Source organism: Danio aesculapii, chromosome 16, assembly GCF_903798145.1.
Source record: "Danio aesculapii chromosome 16, fDanAes4.1, whole genome shotgun sequence".
NCBI classification, from domain to species: Eukaryota; Metazoa; Chordata; class Actinopteri; order Cypriniformes; family Danionidae; genus Danio; species Danio aesculapii.
The window spans coordinates 4,372,344-4,393,173 of NC_079450.1; the positions used below are offsets into that span (position 1 = coordinate 4,372,344).

Sequence of the window (20,830 nt, forward strand, 5' to 3'; positions counted from 1 at the left end):
GAGGCAGTGATGTAATGGGCTCTGTTTTGTTATAAATATGCATACAGTCACGAAAAACGGTGACGTGTTCAATAATAATTTCCCCCATAGCTATTGTACAACACGACATACATATTAACTCAGTGGTAGAGTTACATTCGCGACACTTATTCATATTGTCAAAAGTATCTTAGTATCTCAGGTAAAACAATTTTAACAATTCACGTTAATTTTTTTTGGAGGGGGCTTAAAAGGATTTTACATTTACATTTAGTCATTTAGCAGACGCTTTTATCCAAAGCGACTTACAAATGAGGACAAAGAAGCAATTTACACAACTATAAGAGCAGCAGTGAACAAGTGCTATAGACAAGTTTCAGGTGTGTTAAGTCTAAGAAGCAAAGCATTAGTAATGTGTTTTTTTGAGAGAGAGAGAGAGTAGAGTTAGTGGTATAGCCAGAGAGGCAGTTGCAGATTAGGAAGGAAAGTGGAGACTAAATAGTTGAGTTTTTAGTCGTTTCTTGAAGACAGCAAGTGACTCGGCTGTTCGGATGTAGTTAGGGAGTTCATTCCACCAACTGGGCAGATTGAATGTGAGAGTTCGGGAAAGTGATTTCTTCCCTCTTTGGGATGGAACCACGAGGCGACGTTCATTCACAGAGCGCAAGTTTCTGGAGGGCACATATATCTGCAGAAGTGAGAGCAGATATGAAGGAGCCAAGCTAGAGGTCGCTTTGTAAGCAAACATCAGAGCTTTGAATTTGATGCGAGCAGCAACTGGCAGCCAGTGCAAACGGGTGAGTAGCGGAGTGACATGTGCTCTTTTGGGTTCATCAAAGACCACTCGTGCTGCTGCGTTCTGAAGCAGATGAAGAGGTTTATTAGAATTAGCTGGAAGCCCGGCTAGTAGAGAGTTGCAATAATCCAGTTTGGAGAGAACAAGAGCTTGAACAATGAGTTGAGCTGTATGTTCAGATAGGAAGGGTCGGACCTTTCTGATGTTATAGAGTGCGAATCTGCAAGATCGAGCAGTTCTAGAAATGTGGTCAGAGAAGTTTAGTTGGTCATCAATCGTTACTCCAAGGCTTTTTACCTTGACCAACTAAACATTTAGGGCTGTAAAAGTATTGAAAAGTAGTGAATTACTCCATAAAAACTCAGCCATGACATTCAGTGTTTTGACATTCATCTATGCTCATTTTCATTCATTCATTTTCTTTTCGGCTTAGTCCCGCCAACTTATCTAGCACATGCTTTATCCAGCGGATGCTCCCAACAACACCAAGGCCAATTTAGCTTAATCAATTCACCTTTACCACATGTGTTTGGACTGTGGGGGAAACCGGAGCACCTGGAGGAAACCCACGCCACCACGGGGAGAACATGCAAACTCCACACAGAAATGCCAACTGACCCAACCAAGGCTTGAACCAGGCAGTTGTGCTACCCACTGCGCCACTATGTTGCCCTATTCTCATTTGACTAAAATTAAATAAATAAATAAATAAATAAATAATTAATTAAACAAATAAATAATCAAACAAATAAATAAATAAATAAATAAACAAATAAACAAATAATCAAATAAACGAATAATAAAACAAACAAATAAATAAATAAATAAATAAATAAACAAATAAATAAATAAATAAATAATAAAAACAAACAAATAAATAAATAAACAAACAAATAAATAAATAATAAAACAAATAAACAAACAAAAAAAAATAAAAAAAAAATAAATAAATAAATAATAAAACAAATAAACAAATAAATAAATAAATAACATTTCCATAAAATCTGCTTGATTTAAAACAGATTGACCTTATTTTTTTGTCTATTTAGATGTGTTTCGATCATAAAAGGCTGTAAACTGGATCAGCACAGTATGCCGACAGTCCCAGTATTCAGCATTTGAGTCTGCAGAGCACAGAAGAGCAGCAGAAGCTCAGTTTGACTTCAGACGATGCTGAACTCCTCACCTCATTCCCTCACTGACCTTTCATATTGTCTATAACCGGCAAAAATCCATGTTCCGCACTTCTTTTAGCAGAGCAACACTCCAAATGTCAAGTGTGCTGATATTTCAACAGTACAGGCCACATTATTACGGTAAAGTCCGACACGAACAGGTCCTGATCCTGCACTGAAAGCAGCTGATTTATCATCAGCTGAGTTATGGAGGGATTGCATTTATAGAAATACCTAAATTCATAGAGATATATTGATAAATAGAGATAAATAGAAAGATAAATAGATATGAAATTGAAAACATAGCATAAGAAGAAGACATGGGGTTTCAAACAGGATAGAATTTAAAGGAGTATGAGAATTAAAAATGTTCATTACTATAAGCCATAAATATATTCATGCACATATCATTCGGGCTATTTAAAGAAATAGTTGATGATATTAGTAACCGAGTATTGTTAAACATTTAAATACAAATATTTATTTTTAACATTAATTCATTTTTATCCACTTTTCTGAGGCCGGGTCGCTGGGGTAGCAGTCTCAGGAGAGAAACCCATCTCCCTTGACACTTCCTCCAGCTCCTCCGGGGAGGATCCCGAGCAGTGGTGTAGTCCGAAAAAAAAAAGGTGGTGTACTATTACACCCGAACCAAATTTTAAATGAAATTGGGCAAAGAAACGACGAAAGTCAATGTTTCTTTGATTCATTAGCTATATATATATATATATATATATATATATATATATATATATATAAAAATATATAAAATTAGGGACGTTTAATCAGAAAAATAAATGAGTATACCAAGGGTATATGCAATTATTGATCCTCAGAAGTGGTAATACCCAAACAGCTTGTGGAAAAAAGTAGGCATACTGAGTATACGTGCGTATAGCAAGGACTACACCACTGATCCCGAGGCGTTCCCAGGCCAGCCGAGAGACATAGTCCCTCCAGCATGTCCTGGGTGTTCCTACATGGCTGGAACACACCCCTACTGTAGGCGTTCAGGAGGCATCTGAAACAGATGACCGAGCCACCTCAGCTGGCTTCTCTAGATGTGGAGGAGCAGCAGCTCTACTCCAAGCTCCTCCCGGGTGACAGAGCTCCTGGCCGTATCTATAAGGGTGTGCCCTGCCACGCCCTGCTACCCTTCTTTACCACTACCGGTACATCGACTGCATTACTGCTGCACCAATCCACCTGTCAATCTTACACTCCATCCTTCCCTCACTCGTGAACAAAACCACAAGATACTTGAACTCCTCCACCTGGGGTAAGCACTTTCCTCCAACTTGTAGATGACAAGCCACCTTTTTCCGCTGGAGCACCATGGTCTCGGTCTTGGAGGTGATAATTCTCAGCCGCGTTACACTCGGTAGTAAACTGCCCCAGTGTATGCTGAAGGTCCATGTAATTTTTATGGACAGAATTTCTATGCACAGTCTTGGGCCAGAGTTCAGGGCCCACAGGATTTCATCTCCGCTACTCGCAGACAATGTTGTTCTATTGGCTTCATTGATGTGTATTTAATATATTAATTTTATTGTCTTAAATACGTAATATTTTAAGATGATCAAAGATCATTTGTGTCATCAAAGCATTTGTGTAACAAAGAATTTATTGAATATAGATTTTTTGTCATTAAATAAAAATAAAAAAAATCAAATATTAAACAGAGAACTTTTTTTCCTAATTATATTTTAACATAATATTTTAATAGTAATTACCATTTGGTTAATTAGGTTAAATTGGGTTATTTATTTATTATGCTAAGTTTTTTATTCTGTTTTTAGTTTTGCATACTTGTAGCACTTTGAGTTTATTTATTTATTTATTTATTTATTTATTTATTTATTTATTTATTTATTTATTTATTTATTTATTTATTTACTTATTTATTTTTATTTATGCAAGCTTTTTTCTGCAAGTTTTATTTCTGTTTTTCATTTTGTATACTTGTAGCACTTTGAGTTTATTTTTTCATTCATTCATTCATTCATTCATTCATTCATTTATTCATTTACTTACTTATTTTTTATTTACGCAATTTGTATTATGAAGGATTTTATTCTGTTTTTCGTTTTGTACACTCATACCACTTTGAGTTTATTTATTCATTTATTTTTATTCCAGCCTTGGATTATCACCAAAAAAACAAAAAAAAACAAAACTAATAAAATTACTTTGTTGCGGTATATTTTTTTCCCTTTATCATTCAAATTTTGAGTTTATTTATTTATTTATGCAATTTATATAATGCTGTTTTTTATTCTGTTTTTATTTTGTATACTCATACCACTTTGAGTTTATTTATTTATTTATTTATTTATTTATTTATTTATTTATTTATTTATTTATTTATTTATTTATTTATTTGTTTGTTTGTTTGTTTGTTTATTTATTTATTTGTTTGTTTTGTTTATTTATGCAATTTATATTATGCAGTTTTTTATTCAGTTTTTATTTTATTTTTTATTTTTATTTATACTCATAGTTTATTTGAAAAAAACCTTATAAAATTACTTTGTTGTAGTATATATTTTCCCTTTATCATTCAAACTTTGAGTTTATTTATTTATTTATTTATTTATGCAATTTATATTATGCAATTTTTTTATTCTGTTTTTATTTTGTATACTCATACCACTTTGAGTATATTTATTTATTTATTTGTTTATTAATTTATGCAATTTATATTATGCTAACATTTTTAATTCAGTTTTTATTTAATTTTTTTTAATTTATATTCATATCTTATTTAAATAAATGTTTATTTATTTATTTATTTATTTATTTATTTATTTATTTATTTATTTATTTATTTATTTATTTATTTATTTTCCAGCTTTGGATTTTTACCAAAAAAACAAAAACAAACAAACAAACAAACAACAACAAAAAACTAATGAAATTACTTTGTATATTTTTTACTTCCATCATTCAAACTGTAATTCAACATCCAGTATGTTGTAGTCAGTTTGCTCTGAATTGTATTCAGTCTTATCATCCACACATGCAGCGACAGCATCCTAATAGAAAAAGCCAACCACATTCATAACATTTCTACCCAGTCAGCAACTCTGTCAGCACACATACAGTACAGTGTAAAACACCAAGTGCTCACAGTTCATTCAGAGAGACTCTGATCTCAGAACTGTGCAGCATGAAAACTCAATACTCTAATAAACACAAAGCAAAAATACAGTCCATTTTAGACGCCACTTCAATTATCAAGCCGTCTATAAAGGATAAATAACCAACACAGGCTCAGTGGAAATACGTGCTTCAGTTTATATGTTTGTGAAATATACTTCAACATACATTTGACTGCAGTTTGTATGTGAAATGAACACTAGAGGGCAGTAAGACCACAACAACTGTTGTTCCTTATCACACTGATGATATTTACAGGGACATATTATCAACAAATAAAGGATTTTTTCATGCATTTATTTGCATGACACCAATAAATTAAGGAAGTGTACACTGTAAAATAAAAATGTAGGGCTACACACAATTCATTCTTGTTGTCACAACACAAATCAAATAAGTTAACTTAACAAATTGAAGTGGATTGAACATAAAGCAATTAGGTTGTCTCCAAAAAAAATCTACAGAGTTGTGTTATTTCAGCTCATTTTGAATAAGTAGTTTGAACAAGCAGCGCAATCATTTTTTTAAGTGTATCTGAAAGACTGAGACACATATTTTCAATGAAAATGGGCTAATGGTAGCCTATAAGCATTAATAAAACAACTTTTGAATTAGGACGCCATGTTGATCAACCATATTCAATGTTGTGAGCAGAGAAAGAAACAAATCTGCAAAAGACGACTTAATACACACTGAAGAAACAGTAAAATCCTCATTTCACTTACCAAACATGTTCCCGATGTGTCCATTCCTGGTCAGAGGTCGGAGTTCATTCTTTCCCCAAGCGTAAAGCTTATAGTTGTCCCAGGCAAACTTCATCATCTGAAACAACACAAAACAAATGTGGGAGATTAAATTAAATGTGCTTCTCACAATGCATACTTAGCACACAGTTACTACAGCGAAAACATTTTCCAATGCACAAAATAATGATAAATAACAAGAGCAATGTTACTGAAGCGTTTAATAAAGGTTTTCAATTTGTTTTGTCTTTATTTTTTTTATTTTAATTTCATTATTTTCCAGTGATATTTCACTTTAGCATTTGTTTTGTTAATTTGTGCTTTTTATATTTTAAAAGTTTCATTTAAATTTATAAATGTATATTTCATTGGTGGCATGGTGGCCCAGTTGGTAGCAATTAGGCATCACAGAAAGACGGTTGCTGGTTCGAGCCCCGGCTGGGTTAGTTGGCATTTGTATGTGGAGTTTGCATGTTCTCCCAGTGTTGGCTTGGGTTTCCTCTGGGTGCTCCGGTTTCCCCCACAGTCCAAACACATGCGCTATAGTTGAATTGGGTAAGTTACATTGTCCATAGTGTATATGTGTATGTCCTGGTCCTCCAGGTTGGGAGTTGAGCGTTGGGCTAACAACCCACCTTGTAAAAATTAGATGTTACAAAACACCAAAATGGGGCAGCTAAATGTCAACTTTGATAAAAACCAACCTGGCAGTATATTTCATAATTTAAATTCAATTTAATTATCTATTTTTAGTGAATCAAGTTTCTTCCACAAGATTATTTATTATCGTATTGTATTTATATTATTCATTCATTCATTTATTTGTTAGAATTATTATTAACTATAACATTAATGTTTCAAAAAATATTTTATGGTTGGATAGATTTCTTGGAGTTTTCTTTTTCATCTCAATTTCGTCTTAATAATTTGAGCTTTTTAATTCATTTGAATTCACATAACTATTAGATTTTGATACATTTTTTATTTAATTTATGTTATTTTGGTGCATTCAGTTTCCTTCACTATATAGTTTTTAATTTATTAGAGTATTATATATTATATATCATACTACATATTATTATATTTGAGTTTTACATATATGTATATATATATATATGTATGTATGTATGTATGTATGTATGTATGTATGTATGTATATATATATATATATATGTATGTATATATTGATTTAAGTTAAGTTATAATATATATTTTTTTATATATTATTTAATTATTAAATATTATTTAATTTAAGTTATAATATATAGGTGTTATAATATATAGGTATAGTTATAATATATATATATATATATATATATATATATATATATATATATATATATATATATATATATATATATATATATATATATAATAACTTAAATCAATAAATACACATTTAATTTAAATAATATTACATTTTTATTAACATAATGTTCATAAAAAATATATAAATAGTTATAATTAATATTATTCATATAATTATTATATATTTGTTTTAGATATTTTATATAATTATAAATTTAGAACATTCATTCATTCATTTTCTTTTCAGCTTACTCACTTTATTATTCTAGGGTCGCCACAGTGTTTTATGCAGCGGATGCCCTTCAAGCTGTAACCCATCACTGGGAAACATCCATACACACACATACACTACAGACACTTTAGCTTACCCAATTCACCTGTACTGCATGTCTTTGGACTGTGGGGGAAACCAGAGCACTCGGACGAAACCCACGGTAACACAGGGAGAGCATACAAACTCCACACAGAAACGCCAACTGACCCAACCGGGGCTCGAACCAGCAACCTTCTTGCTGTGAGGTGATTGTGCTACCGTGCAGCCCATAAATATAATATATCATTTTAAATAGAATTTAAATAGCTCTCTAGTTTTTAATCAACATTTATTTTATGTCATTTCTATATTTAAATATTAAAAACAATTTTAACGTTGCCCTTTTATGTCTCATATTAGCTAGTGTTACGGTTTATGGTTTTAGTTAACAATAGAAATCCTGACAGAGACATTCGCTAATGAAAAAAATTGTTATATATCAGAAAAATAATAGTGAGCTTTAATTCATTATACAACATTTTTACATCAGTGAAGCATGGATAAACGCAGTGGAGAACTGGAAATATTAGATGACAAAATATGAGTATGTTATGAATCGCAAGAAAATAACAGCAGAATTGAATTATGTTCCACGAGCTCTATTTATTTCAGCTGGGAGCAAAAAAAAAATGCTTTCATAATTAGCTGTGCAGAAATGCAGCAGACCTGCAGGATCACATTAATCAAATACATGCATAAATTCATGAGCAAACCCACTGTTACCTGCAAACATTACCAAGGAAAAAAATTAATAACCACACAAATAATCAATGTTTTCTCAGCCAGTATGTTGTTATGTGTTTAAAACAGTATCAGCCTCAAACCTGGACTCAAAGTGAGCTTTTAATCATATTTTAGGGATAGTTTAGTGACATTATAGGAACACTTTTCTCAGAAAACATATTTCTAAAGGTGCCGTTGACTTGAAATTGCCTCCGGATGTTTGTTGAGAACCAAATAAATCTACATATGCCAAGAAAACCAAACTAAGTAGTTTACTAATGAAGTTATGTGTATTAAAGTGAAATGACAGAGGAAAAAAGTGTTGAACACATGAAGAAAGTGAGGTGTGTTTGGGCAGTGAAAGCCCAGACAGCAGCTGAAATCTCTTAGTAGTTCTTCAGCAACCCTCTGCCCTTCCTCAGTGTAAATGAATATCAGCTGCTTCAGTCCAACATTTACATTAGCAGGAGGATGAAGATCAAACCAGGGTGGACATTTCAGCAAGACAAGGATCCAAAACACAGCCAAAGTGACTCTTAAATACTTTCAGAGAAAGAAAATCAAGCTGTAGAATGGCCCAGCCAATCACCTGACTTGAACCCAATAGAGAATACAAAATAAAGCTCAGATTTGATAGACGAGACACACAGAACCATCAAGATTTTGACACTCTGTTGAAGTCTGTGAGAAACTCACAGCTAAGCAATGCATGTGACCTCAATCTTCATATGAGAAGCATCTTTAAGCTGCCATAAATCAGATTAATTCGCTTGTTTTATAGTAAAAATCACTTAATTTTGTCATAGAATTTCTTAAAACAATACAATATTTTTTGTTTGTCCAGAAAATGCGTCTTTATTTTAAAAAAATGAGATATTTGGACTAAAAACAAGACACAAACTCTAAGTAAGAAAAGCATTTGTTGTTGCAGGGTTGGACTTCTGCTTGTGCTGTTTTCAGATGGTCACTCACGCTGAAAAAAACATTCATAATTCATTGGATTAACTAAATATTTTTAAGGTAAGTAACATTTTTAAGCTGAATCAAATTGAGTCCATTGAACTTATATTATGTTAAACTGACTTAAAACAGCTTTCGTAACTTGTAAAATTAAGTTAGAAAATGATTACCTTAGTTATACAAGTTACTATGAACTAAACACATACATGTATGCTGTCATGACTAACTGATCATATATTTTTTTCACAGTGGTTGCAAATAATTTTATGGGCTGAATTTAAACAAACATATTAAACTGAACATTATGAAATTGAAGTTGTGTGTTTAAATTCAGTCCATATAAATTTTTAGCAACCAGTTACAGTTGAAAGAATTAATACAGCCGTCCTGTACATTTTGTCGTTAATTTTTGTTTAATGGAGAGATTTTTTTCAACACATTTCTAAACATACTAGTTTTAATAACTCATTTCTCTTTTATCTTTGCCATGATGACAGTACATAATATTTTACTAGATATTTTTTTAGATACTAGTATTCAGCTTAAAGTGACATTTAAAGGCAAGGGTTCTATTTTGACGATTCATGCGCAAAGTGCAAAGAGCGGGGCGCAAAACGCATTAAGGGCGAGTCAGAATCCACTTTTGCTATTTTAAGGATGGAAAAATCCTCTTTGTACCGTGGCGCATGGTCTAACAGGGTTGAGATTATTCTCTTAATGAGTTATAGGTGTGCTTTCAGAATAAACCAATCAGAGTCTCATCTCCCATTCCCTTTAAGAGTCAGCTGCACCGCGACATAGCGCATTTGCTATTTACATAACGGACTTTGCAAGTGGAAAAACTGAACACTTCACTAGAGAAAAAACAGTTAAATAGAGCATCTACAGCGCGAGAATGAGAGATTGAGCCTCCTCATTGTTTACTTTCAATTTCACTATCGTGGATAGGGTAACTTTGCAATGTCTCCAAAAATCATGTACGTTTTAAACTGTGGTCCCTTTATAATATCATCTGCTCTATCATGGGCTCGACACTTGTACACACTCGGTCCATCAGGCACGCAGCTCTCAGCACCACCCACATTCATCACAGAGCTTGTGTTACGCATCGTTGTGACGTGTAGTGTTACACACTGTCTAGGGATGGTGCACAACATGAAAGACAAGAAAAAGAATATATGAAATCAAAGATTTATTTGAATTCTGGAGCTGACAAGGCCAAAATAACAAACAATAATTCTTTTAACTTAAACCTCTATCTTACCTGATCAAAACTGAAAGAAAAGAAAATACAATTAACTACCCTACCTACTGTACCTAATACAAAAACAGAGGTCGAAAGGCTTTAGAAATAAAATGGTGTCAAACTCCTTACTATTCCAATATTATATACAGTATTAACAAACTATTTACTTAACAAGCAACCACATTTAAAGGGGAAATGAAGCACTCAGTCAAGTTTACATTATTTTTTACATTGGATTCCACTTTAATGTAAAATGTTAAATAAAGTCGATTAATGTAAGCATTTAGCAGAAAACGGCATGTTTTACTATAGATTTTAGACCTAGGGCACCACCATCTTGGAATATCGCTGTGTCTGACGTCACGGGGTTGGTTCCATTCTCTCAGCTGAACAGATATAGTGGAAGTAAAGGACTGAACACGGAGACTGGAAACCTAATTTAACCCAATGCGTAAAGTTGTGGATGTGGAGCTGATGCAAATACAAGCATCAGATGCGTGTCTAATATCAAAATATATATATTCTATTTTTCTTTTTTCCCTTTTAATTACCGATCATTTGATGCTCTTTGGTCCACTCTCTGTATTATGCTGACTGACTGCCTATATGGGTTTCAACAAAGTCCGCTACTGACGTTATGGGGGCAGATACTTTTACTTTTCACTACTACAGCCTTCACCTCTGTTCATGTTCAAACCAAATTAAGATCGGCGCGGTTTTTCACATGGCAGGTTATTACATCCTTCATACATGTTGAGAGATCGAGTTGATCGACTTGATAAGAGAATATGTCTTGACATGATCCACACAGACGTGACTTAGTAAAGTCATATGCTTTAATTGTTGCATTGGTCTGAATGTAAATCCCCTCGTCAGGCAGCGCTGGAGCAGCGTGAGAGAGTGGAGCAAAGCGCATGAAGCGAGAGGTATTAAAATAAAAAAATACACAACTTAAGACACAACTTTAATGCTTGTATTTGTTGAATTTTCACCTGCTAAAAGTGCTTCCTTGGGGTTATCCATATTTCTTTGCATGTTGAACACACGTCGGCCACAACAGGACAAAAAAACTGCAACTGCGTTAATTGCGTTAATTTTTTTAGCGTGTTAAATATTTCAAATAATCGCATGCGTTAACGCACTAATTTTGACAGCACTAAATGAAATATATATATATATATAAAGAAATGTGTAATCTTTCACTAGGCAGAGCAGAGAGACAGATGAGACATGACAACCATAGGGTTGCAACAGTAGCTACATTTTTCGTCAGACACGGCGAGAGGTATGTGAACATGCAAAGGCTGCACCGGACCATACACGTGTGGTGCAGATGTATAAACCAGCCTTTAGGGTAATTAGACAAGTCATTGTATATATCAATGGTTTGTTCTGTAGACAATCGAAACAAATATTGTGTAAGGGGGCTAATAATATTGACCTTAAAATGGTTTTCAAAATTAAAAACTGCTTTTATTCTAGCTGAAATAAAACAAATAAGAAATAATATTATAGGAAATACTGTGAAAAATTCCTTGCTCTTAAACATTATTTAGGAAATATTTGTGAAGGAACAAAATTCACAGGAGGACGAATCATTTTGATTTCAACAGTACCTTAAAAAATCAGTAAGACCAATGAATCATTTTTTTTCAGTGCATGGATGTGTGTTCAAGTCTCCAGGGTTGATCTCTAGAATGAGTGTTTCTGCTTCAGATGACGTCTGGCACCAAAAACCTCCACAAGACACGCTCTGAAAAAGACTTTCTTCCCCGGAGGAGGAAGCCAATAATTGGTGTGGGATCGGCTCCAAGCACGCCATAAAAAGCCTTTCCGACATGATAGGGAATTAACAGGAAGAAATTCCAACTGTGATGCTCAGCGATCCTTATTTTAGCTCGACATGAAGGAGCAGATGTGGGTGAATGTTGCGATGGTCTGTTTCTGACGAACGCTTTTCTGTACTAGCGCTTTGGTTTCTCTTGAGGGAGTTCAGGGATAAATAATAGCAGGTTTTCTAGCTGTTAAAACGTCATGTCCACTTTATCTGTGTGTAGAAAGCGGCACTGATAACAGTACTGGAAGAGCTTTAACACTGATTTTATGAAGACAGGAGTGTAAATACTGTACAGCAAGATGTTCTGCATTTATTGTGCAAAAATATTTGCATATCAGTGTACAGTTCTGACTCATTAGCATCCAATTATGATTAAAGCACAAACACCAACCTAATATTTTACTATTTTTTAGTATATTAAGTTAGAACAGGGTTGTCCAAACTCAGTCCTGGAGGGCCTGTGTCCTGCTAAGTTTACCTCCAACTTGCTTCAACGAACCCTGCCAAGAAGTTTCTAGTATATGTAGTAAGAGCTTGATTAACTGGTTCAGGTATGTTTGATTAGGGGTGGAGCTTAACTCTCCAGGACACCAGCCCTCCAGGACACCCCTGAGTAAGAATGGTCATGGAGTGGGTGGAGTATGAAAGCTGAAGTCAGAGTGGGAGTGGCTAGAGCAGGTGGAGTCTGAGAGGTTGGATTTAGAGTGGGAGTGGCTAGAGTGGGTGGAGTCTGAGAGCTGAATTCCGAGTGGGAGTGGCTAGAGTGGGTGGAGTCTGAGAACTGAGTTCAGAGTAGGAGTGGCTAGAGTGGGTGGAGTCTGAAAACTGAGTTCAGAGTAGGAGTGGCTAGAGCAGGTGGAGTCTGAGAGGTTGGATTTAGAATAGGTGTGGCCAGAATGGGCAAATCTGTAAGGACATATTTGGAGTGGGATGGCTAGGGTGGGTGGAGTCTGAGAGCTGAATTCAGAGTTGGAGTGGCTTGAGTGGGAGGAGTCTGAGAGGGTGGATTCAGAGTGGGAGTGGCTACAGTGGGTGGAGTCTGAGAGCTGAATTACGAGTGGGAGTGGCTAGAGTGGATGGAGTGTGAGAACTGAGTTCAGAGTTGGAGTGGCTAGAGTGGGTGGAGTCTGAGAGTTTAGTTTTAGGGTGGGAGTAGCTAGAGTGGGTGGAGTCTGCAAGAAAGAATTCAGAATGGGTGTGGCCAGAATTGGTGAAGTCTACAAGGGCATATTTGAAAAGGTGTGGTTAGAGTGAGTGGAGTCTGAGACCTCAATTCAGAGTGGGAGTGGCTAGAGTGGGTGGAGTCTGAAAGCTGTTTTTTTAGATTGGGAGTGGTTAGAGTGGGTGGAGTCAGAGCTGATTTCAGAGTAGGAGTGGCTAGAGTGGGTGGAGTCTGCAAGGGTGGATTAAGAATGGGTGTGGTCAGATTTGGTAAATTGGTCTGTAAGGAATTATTTAAAAAGGCGTGGCTAGAGTGGGTGGAGTCTGAGAGCAGAATTCAGAGTGGGAGTGGGTAGAGTGGATGGAGCCTGAGAGCTGAATTCAGAGTGGGAGTGGCTACAGTGGATGGAGTCTGCAAGGGTGGATTCAGAATGGGTGTGGTCAGAAGCGGTGAAGTCTGTAAGGGCATATTTGAAAAGACATGGTTAGAGTGGGTGAAGCCTAAGAGCTGAATTCAGAGTGAGAGTGGCTAGAGTGGGTGCTGTCTGAGAGCTAAATTTAGAGTAGCAATGGCTAGAGTAGTTGGAGTCTGAGGGGGTGGATTCAGAACAGGTGTGGCTAAAATGGGTGAAGTCTGTACTGACATATTTGGAGAGGCATGGTTAGAGTGGGTGGAGTCTGAGAGCTGAATTCAGAGTGGGAGTGGCCAGAGTGTGTGGAATCTAAGAGGCCAAATTCCGAATAAGTTTGAAAACTGTAGGTGGAGCCTGAGAGGATATATTTGGGGTGAGCTGGCTAGAGTGGGTGGAGTGTGAGAGAGAATGCAAATCGAGTGTGGCCAGAGTGGGTGGAGTCTGTTAGGGAAGATTTGGAGAAGGTGTGAAAAGTGGGCGGATTCTGAGAAGGTAGATTATGAGTGGGTGTGGCCAGAATGGGTAAAGTCTGGAAAGGACTTATTTGGAGTGGCATGGCTAAAGCGGGTGGAGTCTAAGAGGCCAATTTCAAAGTAGGTGTGAAAACTGTGGGTGGTACCTGAGATAATATTTTTGGAGTGGGAGTGGCTAGTGTGGGTGGCGTCTGAGAGGAAGAATCTGAAGTGGGAGTGGCCGGAGTGGGTATAGTCTGTAAGGACTAATTTGGAGTGACATGGCTAGTCACCAAGTGGGTGGATTGTGAGAAGGTGGACTGAAAATGGGTGCAGCCAGAGTGGGTGGAGTCTGGTAGGAGGTATTTTGTGTAGGTGTCAGAGTGAGTCAGAGTGGGTGTGATAAGTGGGTGGAGTATGGTAAGGACTTTTTAAAGTAAGTGTGACAATATTGGGTGGAGTCTGAGAGGGAGGATTCAGAAATGATATGGTCAAAGTGGTTGGGATCTGAGAGGGCAGATTCAGAGTGGGTGTGGCAACAGTAGGTGGAGTCTTACAGAGCAGATTTGTGGTGGCCGTGGTCAAAGTGGGTGGATTCAGTGTGATGAACAGTTCAAACCAACAAATATCTTCAAAATAAAAAATCTTGTACACTAAGAAATGCTGGAATGTCCTAACCCACATGTTGGGTTAAAAATATAATTTTCATTTAATTGAAAAAGTTAACCCAGCTTTGGGTTTGTCCATATTTGATCCAACTTTGAGTTATGACAGCCTACCAATTTATCTTTAGAGTGTAGCATTATAAATGTCAGTATTGATAATGTAACACATCCTCACTGAGTAAAACCTAATTTTATATAGAATTTTATATAGATAAATAACACAAATACATACTCCTGTCTGATCTACAGTAGTTAGTATTTGCATATAAACCTCAACACATGAAATCCAGATGGCCCTAATAAAAGGATTCATAAATGTTTGGACAGCTTGTAAATCTAAGGAATTATGCCTCACAATCTGTCCATATGCAGATACAGTGTTATACTCTATGTGCTGCCACCACGATTTACATACAAAAACCAGCAAAAACTAATAAGATCACGTCTCAGACATGCAGACGGAAGGCCTTTATTAAGATCTCAGAAAACAGCGCTTTGTAAATGACTCGGACAGCTTAAATGATGAGCAAATAAAGCCATTACAGAAACATCCAGTGCATTTTCCCCCAAATGAAGAACACATTCCCATGTCTGACACTTTGATAAATTGCTGCTCACTGTGAAACATCTATCTTAAAATTGCATAAGCCTCTGCATGGCACATCAAACCGTCCGCATATCGGCTCGCCTGAAAAGCTGTTTTTGCACACAGAGAGAGAAATATATATATATTGACCAAATGGAAACATAATGAGTCCCCTGTGCGCTTCATTCGATCCCCAGATGAGATGAAAGCGAGCGTGTGGCCATTAATGGGCTTTTATCTGGCCGAGGTCTTTCATCCCAGCGCGGAGGTCTAGCAGGAAAATTGCAACAAACTTCTGGAAGAACAAACAAACTGAAGCTCGTGTAACCTGTCAGGAACACATTTCTCTCATCTTTCACCCTGTAACCAAGACAAAAAGGTCTTTCAAGGGCAATATATGTTGGCCAAAGAAGATGAAGCCTCTTTTAAAAGGTCATGAAGTACTGGTTTAGTCAATGGGAAAGACTGCAAGAGTGGGTGGAGTTTGAGAGGGCGGAGTAAGAACGAGTGTGATAAAGTGAGTGGAGCTTGAGAGAGACGATTCGTAGTGGGTGTGGCTAAAGTGGGTGGAGTTTGAGCAAGTAAATTCAGAGAGGGAGTGGCCAGAGTGGATTGAGCCTGAGAAAGTGAGTTCGGAGTGGGAGTGACCAGAGTGGGTGGAGCTTGAGAGGAAAGATTCAAAGTGGGTGTGGCCAAAGTGGGTGGAGTTCAGAATAGATGTGACCAGAGTGGGTAGTCTGAGAGGGTAAATTCAGAGTGGGTGTGGTCAGAGTGGGGGGAGTCTGGTGGGAGGGTTTAGAGTGGGCATGGGCAGAGCGGGTCGAGTCAGGTAGGGAAGTTTTGGAATAGACATGGCCAGAGTAGGTGGTGTCACAGAGGGCACATTTCGAGTGGATGGAGTTTAGAAGGACAGATTCGTAGTGGGTGTGGTCAGAGTGGGTGGAGTTTAAGAGGCGCAGTGAGTGTGACTAGAGTGGGTGGAGTCTGTGAGGGTAGATTTAGAGTGGACGGAGTTTGAGAGGACAGATTCAGAGTGGGTGGAGTTTGAGAGACCTAATGGGTGTGGTTATAGTGGGTGGAGTTTGAGAGGGATGATTCGGAGTTGGCGTGGCTGAAATGGGTGGAGTCAGGTAGGGCGAATTTGGAATAGACATGCCCAGAGTGGGTGGAGTTTGAGAGGGCAGATTCAGAGTAGGCGTGGTCATAGTGGGTGGAGAGTCTGAGAGGGTAGATTTAGAGTGGGTGGAGTTTGAGAGACCTAATGGGTGTGGTTATAGTGGGTGAAGTTTGAGATGGCAGATTCAGAGTGGATGTGGTCAGATTGGGTGGAGTTTGAGAGGGCAGATTCAGAGTGGTCAAGATCAGAGTGGGTGGAGTTTGAGAGGGCAGGTTTAGTGTGGGCGTGGTCAGAGTGGGTGGAGCTTGAGAATGAGGATTCTAAGTGAGCATGGTTGAAGTAATAGGAGTCTGGTAGGGCGGATTTAGAATAGACATGGCCAGAGTGGGTGGAGTTTGAGAAGGCAGATTTGGAGTGGTCATGATCAGAGTGGGTGGAGTTTGAGAGGGCAGATTTAGAGTGGGTGTGGTCTGATTGGATGGAGTTTGCGAGGCGTAATGGGTGTGGTTATTGTGGGTGGAGCTTGAGAGGGCAGGTTCAGAGTGGGCTAGGCCAGAGTGGGGGGAGATTGAGAGGGTAGATTCAGAGTGGGCATGGTCAAAGTGGGTGGAGTCTGAAAAAGCGAACTCAAAGAGGTAATGCCTCAGAGAGGTAATGGCAGTAGGGCAGGTTCGTAGTGGGTGTTGTCAGAGTGAGCAGAGTTTGAACAGGCAGGTTCAGAGTGGTTCAGAGTGGGAGTGGTCATAGTGGGTGGAGTTTAAGATTGAGAGGCACAGTGAATGTGACCTGAGTGGGTGAAGTTTAAGAGGCCTAATGGGTGTGGTTATAGTGGGTGGAGTTTGAAAGAGTTGATTCAGAGTGGGTGTGGTCAGAGTGGGTGGAGTCTGGTAGGGAGGATTTGGAATAGACGTACAATAGAGTTATTTTAGCACATCATGCAACGATAGTGTAAAATAACAAGTGCTGATAGAATTGTTGTACAAAATGTTAAACAAATGTATTTCTAACATATATGTGACAAAACTATTGGTTTATTTTTAATAGTACTGTCATAAAAGAACATTTAATTACAAAATAAACCTTTTCATTCCTTCACTTCCTTTTTGGCTTAGTCCCTTTATTAATCTGGGGTCGCCACAGCAGAATGAACTGCCAACTTATCCAGCATATGTTTTACACAGCGGATGCCCTTCCAGCTGCAACCCATCTCTGGGAAACATCCATACACACTCGTACACTGCAGACAATTTAACCTACCCAATTCACCTGTGCTGCATGTTTTTGGACTGTGGGGGAAACCGGAGCACCCGGAGGAAACCCACGTGAACACAGGGAGAACATACAAACTCCACACAGAAACTCCAACTGACCCAGCTCGAACCAGTGACCCTCTTGCTGTGAGGTAACAGCATTACCTACTGCGCCACTGCATCGCCCATAAATCTTTTCATGTTTCAAAATTTAAGCTGGAATTTCTTATGCTTAAAAACAAAGTTGGTGAAGTTGTGATTCACCTCGAAGCTAATTTGGTTCAAGGCTTCAAAGAGTATTCTAAAAATGCCTTTGGAGGAAAAATACCAAAAACACCTCAAGTAACCAAGGCTGCACTATTGTCATTAAAAACGAGACAATGCAGAAAATGTTAATTGCCTTTTGAGCAAGCACCCTTTTCTTCATGCAAATTGAATTTGAAATGATTTTGTGTTGAAATGTGACCTGCAAATGTTTCCATGCCTTTCACCTACACACTGTAGGACATGACAACAAGACGACAGGGTCTATTCTGCCCAAACACCACAGTAAATTAATGATGTGAGTTTTACAACACCTCACTAATAACCGCAGAGCCAATTAATTCTGCACTGAACGTCAGGAAACACGGATCTGATGCCGCAACAAAACAGCCTTCGCTGTGAATAAGGCTGTTGTTTTTGAATAACACTTTAAATAAACACTGTTTATTGGGGAAATACAGATTTACAGTATTTATTTATGCATCACACATAAAAGATAAGACAAATGCACAAAAAATACTAATGACATCATGTTGCACTTATGGGCGTGTACTTAGTAATCCCATAATATCAGATTATTCGATAATTATCAGATTAATATAACATAACATAACATAACATAACATAACATAACATAACATAACATAACATAACATAACAATATAATATAATATAATATAATATAATATAATATAATATAATATAATATAATATAATATAATATAATTTAATATAATATAATAACATAATATAATATAATATAATATAATATATAATTTAATTTAATATAACATAACATAATATATATTATAATATAATATAATATAATAACATAATATAATATAATAACATAATATAATATAATAACATAATATAATAATATAATATAATATAATATAATATAATATAATATAATATAATATAATATAATATAATATAATAACATAATATAATATAATATAATATATAATTTAATTTAATATAACATAACATAATATATATTATAATATAATATAATATAATAACATAATATAATAATATAATATAATATAATATAATATAATATAATATAATATAATATAATATAATATAATATAATATAATATAATATAATAACATAATATAATAATATAATATAATATAACAATATAATATAATATAACAATATAATATAATATAATATAATATAATATAATAATATAATATAATATAATATAATATAATATAATAACATAATATAACAATATAACATAATATAATATAATATAATAAAATATAATATAATATAATATAAAATAATAATATAATATAATATAACAATATAATATAATATAATATAATATAATATAATATAATATAATATAATATAATATAATATAATAACATAATATAATATATTATAATATAATAACAATATAATATAATATAATATAATATATAATTTAATTTAATATAACATAACATAATATATAATATAATATAATATAATATAATATAATATAATATAATATAATATAATATAATATAATATAATATAATATAATATAATATAATATAATATAATATAATGCAATATATAGCTGGGTCAGTTGGCGTTTCTGTGTGAGTTTGCATGTTCTCCCTGTGTTCACGTGGGTTTCCTCCAGGTGCTCCGTTTTCCCCCACAGTCGAAAGACATGCGGTACAGGTGAATTAGGTAGACTAAATTGTCCATTGTGTAGTATGTGTGTGAATGAGTGTGTATGGGTTGCAGCTGGAAGGACATCCGCTGCGTAAAACATGTGCTAGATAAATTGGTGGTTCATTCCACTGTGGCGACCCTAGATTAATAAAGGGACTAAGCCGAAAAAAGAAAATGAATGAATGAATGAATAATAAAATAAAATATAACATATTATAATAGATTATTTACTACAAAACAATACTTCCATTGTCCTTTTTATGTTTAACTCAATGTGTTATTTGCTGTTTATGTCAATAATTGTGAAATTTACAAGCAATAAAACTGTTCATATCATCTTTGAAACTATATGTCTTGAGTCTCGACTGTTTCAAGGGGAAATTCATTAAGAAATGTTGCCATTTAACTCATTTAAAACACCTCAACATTTCAGTTCCCTTTAAGCTGGTGAGAATCCTCTGAAAAGTGTTAAATATTAGAGCTCCTTTAGAGTTAATTAGCCATCAGTGATGACTGTGAGTCACCTTTGCAGAGGCATTTAGAAGAGATTTACACACAGTCATGTTTCATGCGTTCTCAAATAGAGCAGCTCACAGGAGGATTTCCTTTAAGGCAAGACAAATGTTCCAAATTACTGCACTATGCAAATGATTTCATTAAATATGTGCTAGTTTGCATTCAATTCTAGCACAAAAAATGTAACACTTGATGAAATCAGGTTCAAACTGTTTTTTTTAAATTAAATAATAGTTAAATAATAGTGATTATTAGTTAGTAATGATAAATAATTAGTTTATTAATAGGAGCAATGCAAACAGACAGACAAAAATAATCAAATAATTTTGGTATAACAAAGTTTTAAATATTAATTTATTCATTTTCTTTTCGGCTCAGTCCCTTTATTCATCAGGGGTCACAACAGCAGAATGAACCGCCAACTTATCCAGCATATGTTTTACGCAGCAAATGCCCTTCCAGCTGCAACCCAGTACTGGGAAACTC

General features: G+C 35.5%; 1 protein-coding gene across 1 annotated transcript in view; it reads right to left on the bottom strand.

Annotated features, from left to right (window-relative positions):
* The window catches only part of LOC130243039 (mannosyl-oligosaccharide 1,2-alpha-mannosidase IC), a 327,298-nt gene that overhangs the window by 144,157 nt on the left and 162,311 nt on the right, over positions 1–20,830 (bottom strand). The window contains exon 2 of the mRNA XM_056475074.1: positions 5,835–5,931. Coding sequence (XP_056331049.1) covers positions 5,835–5,931 — 97 coding nt within the window. The remainder of the gene's footprint in view (positions 1–5,834; positions 5,932–20,830) is intronic.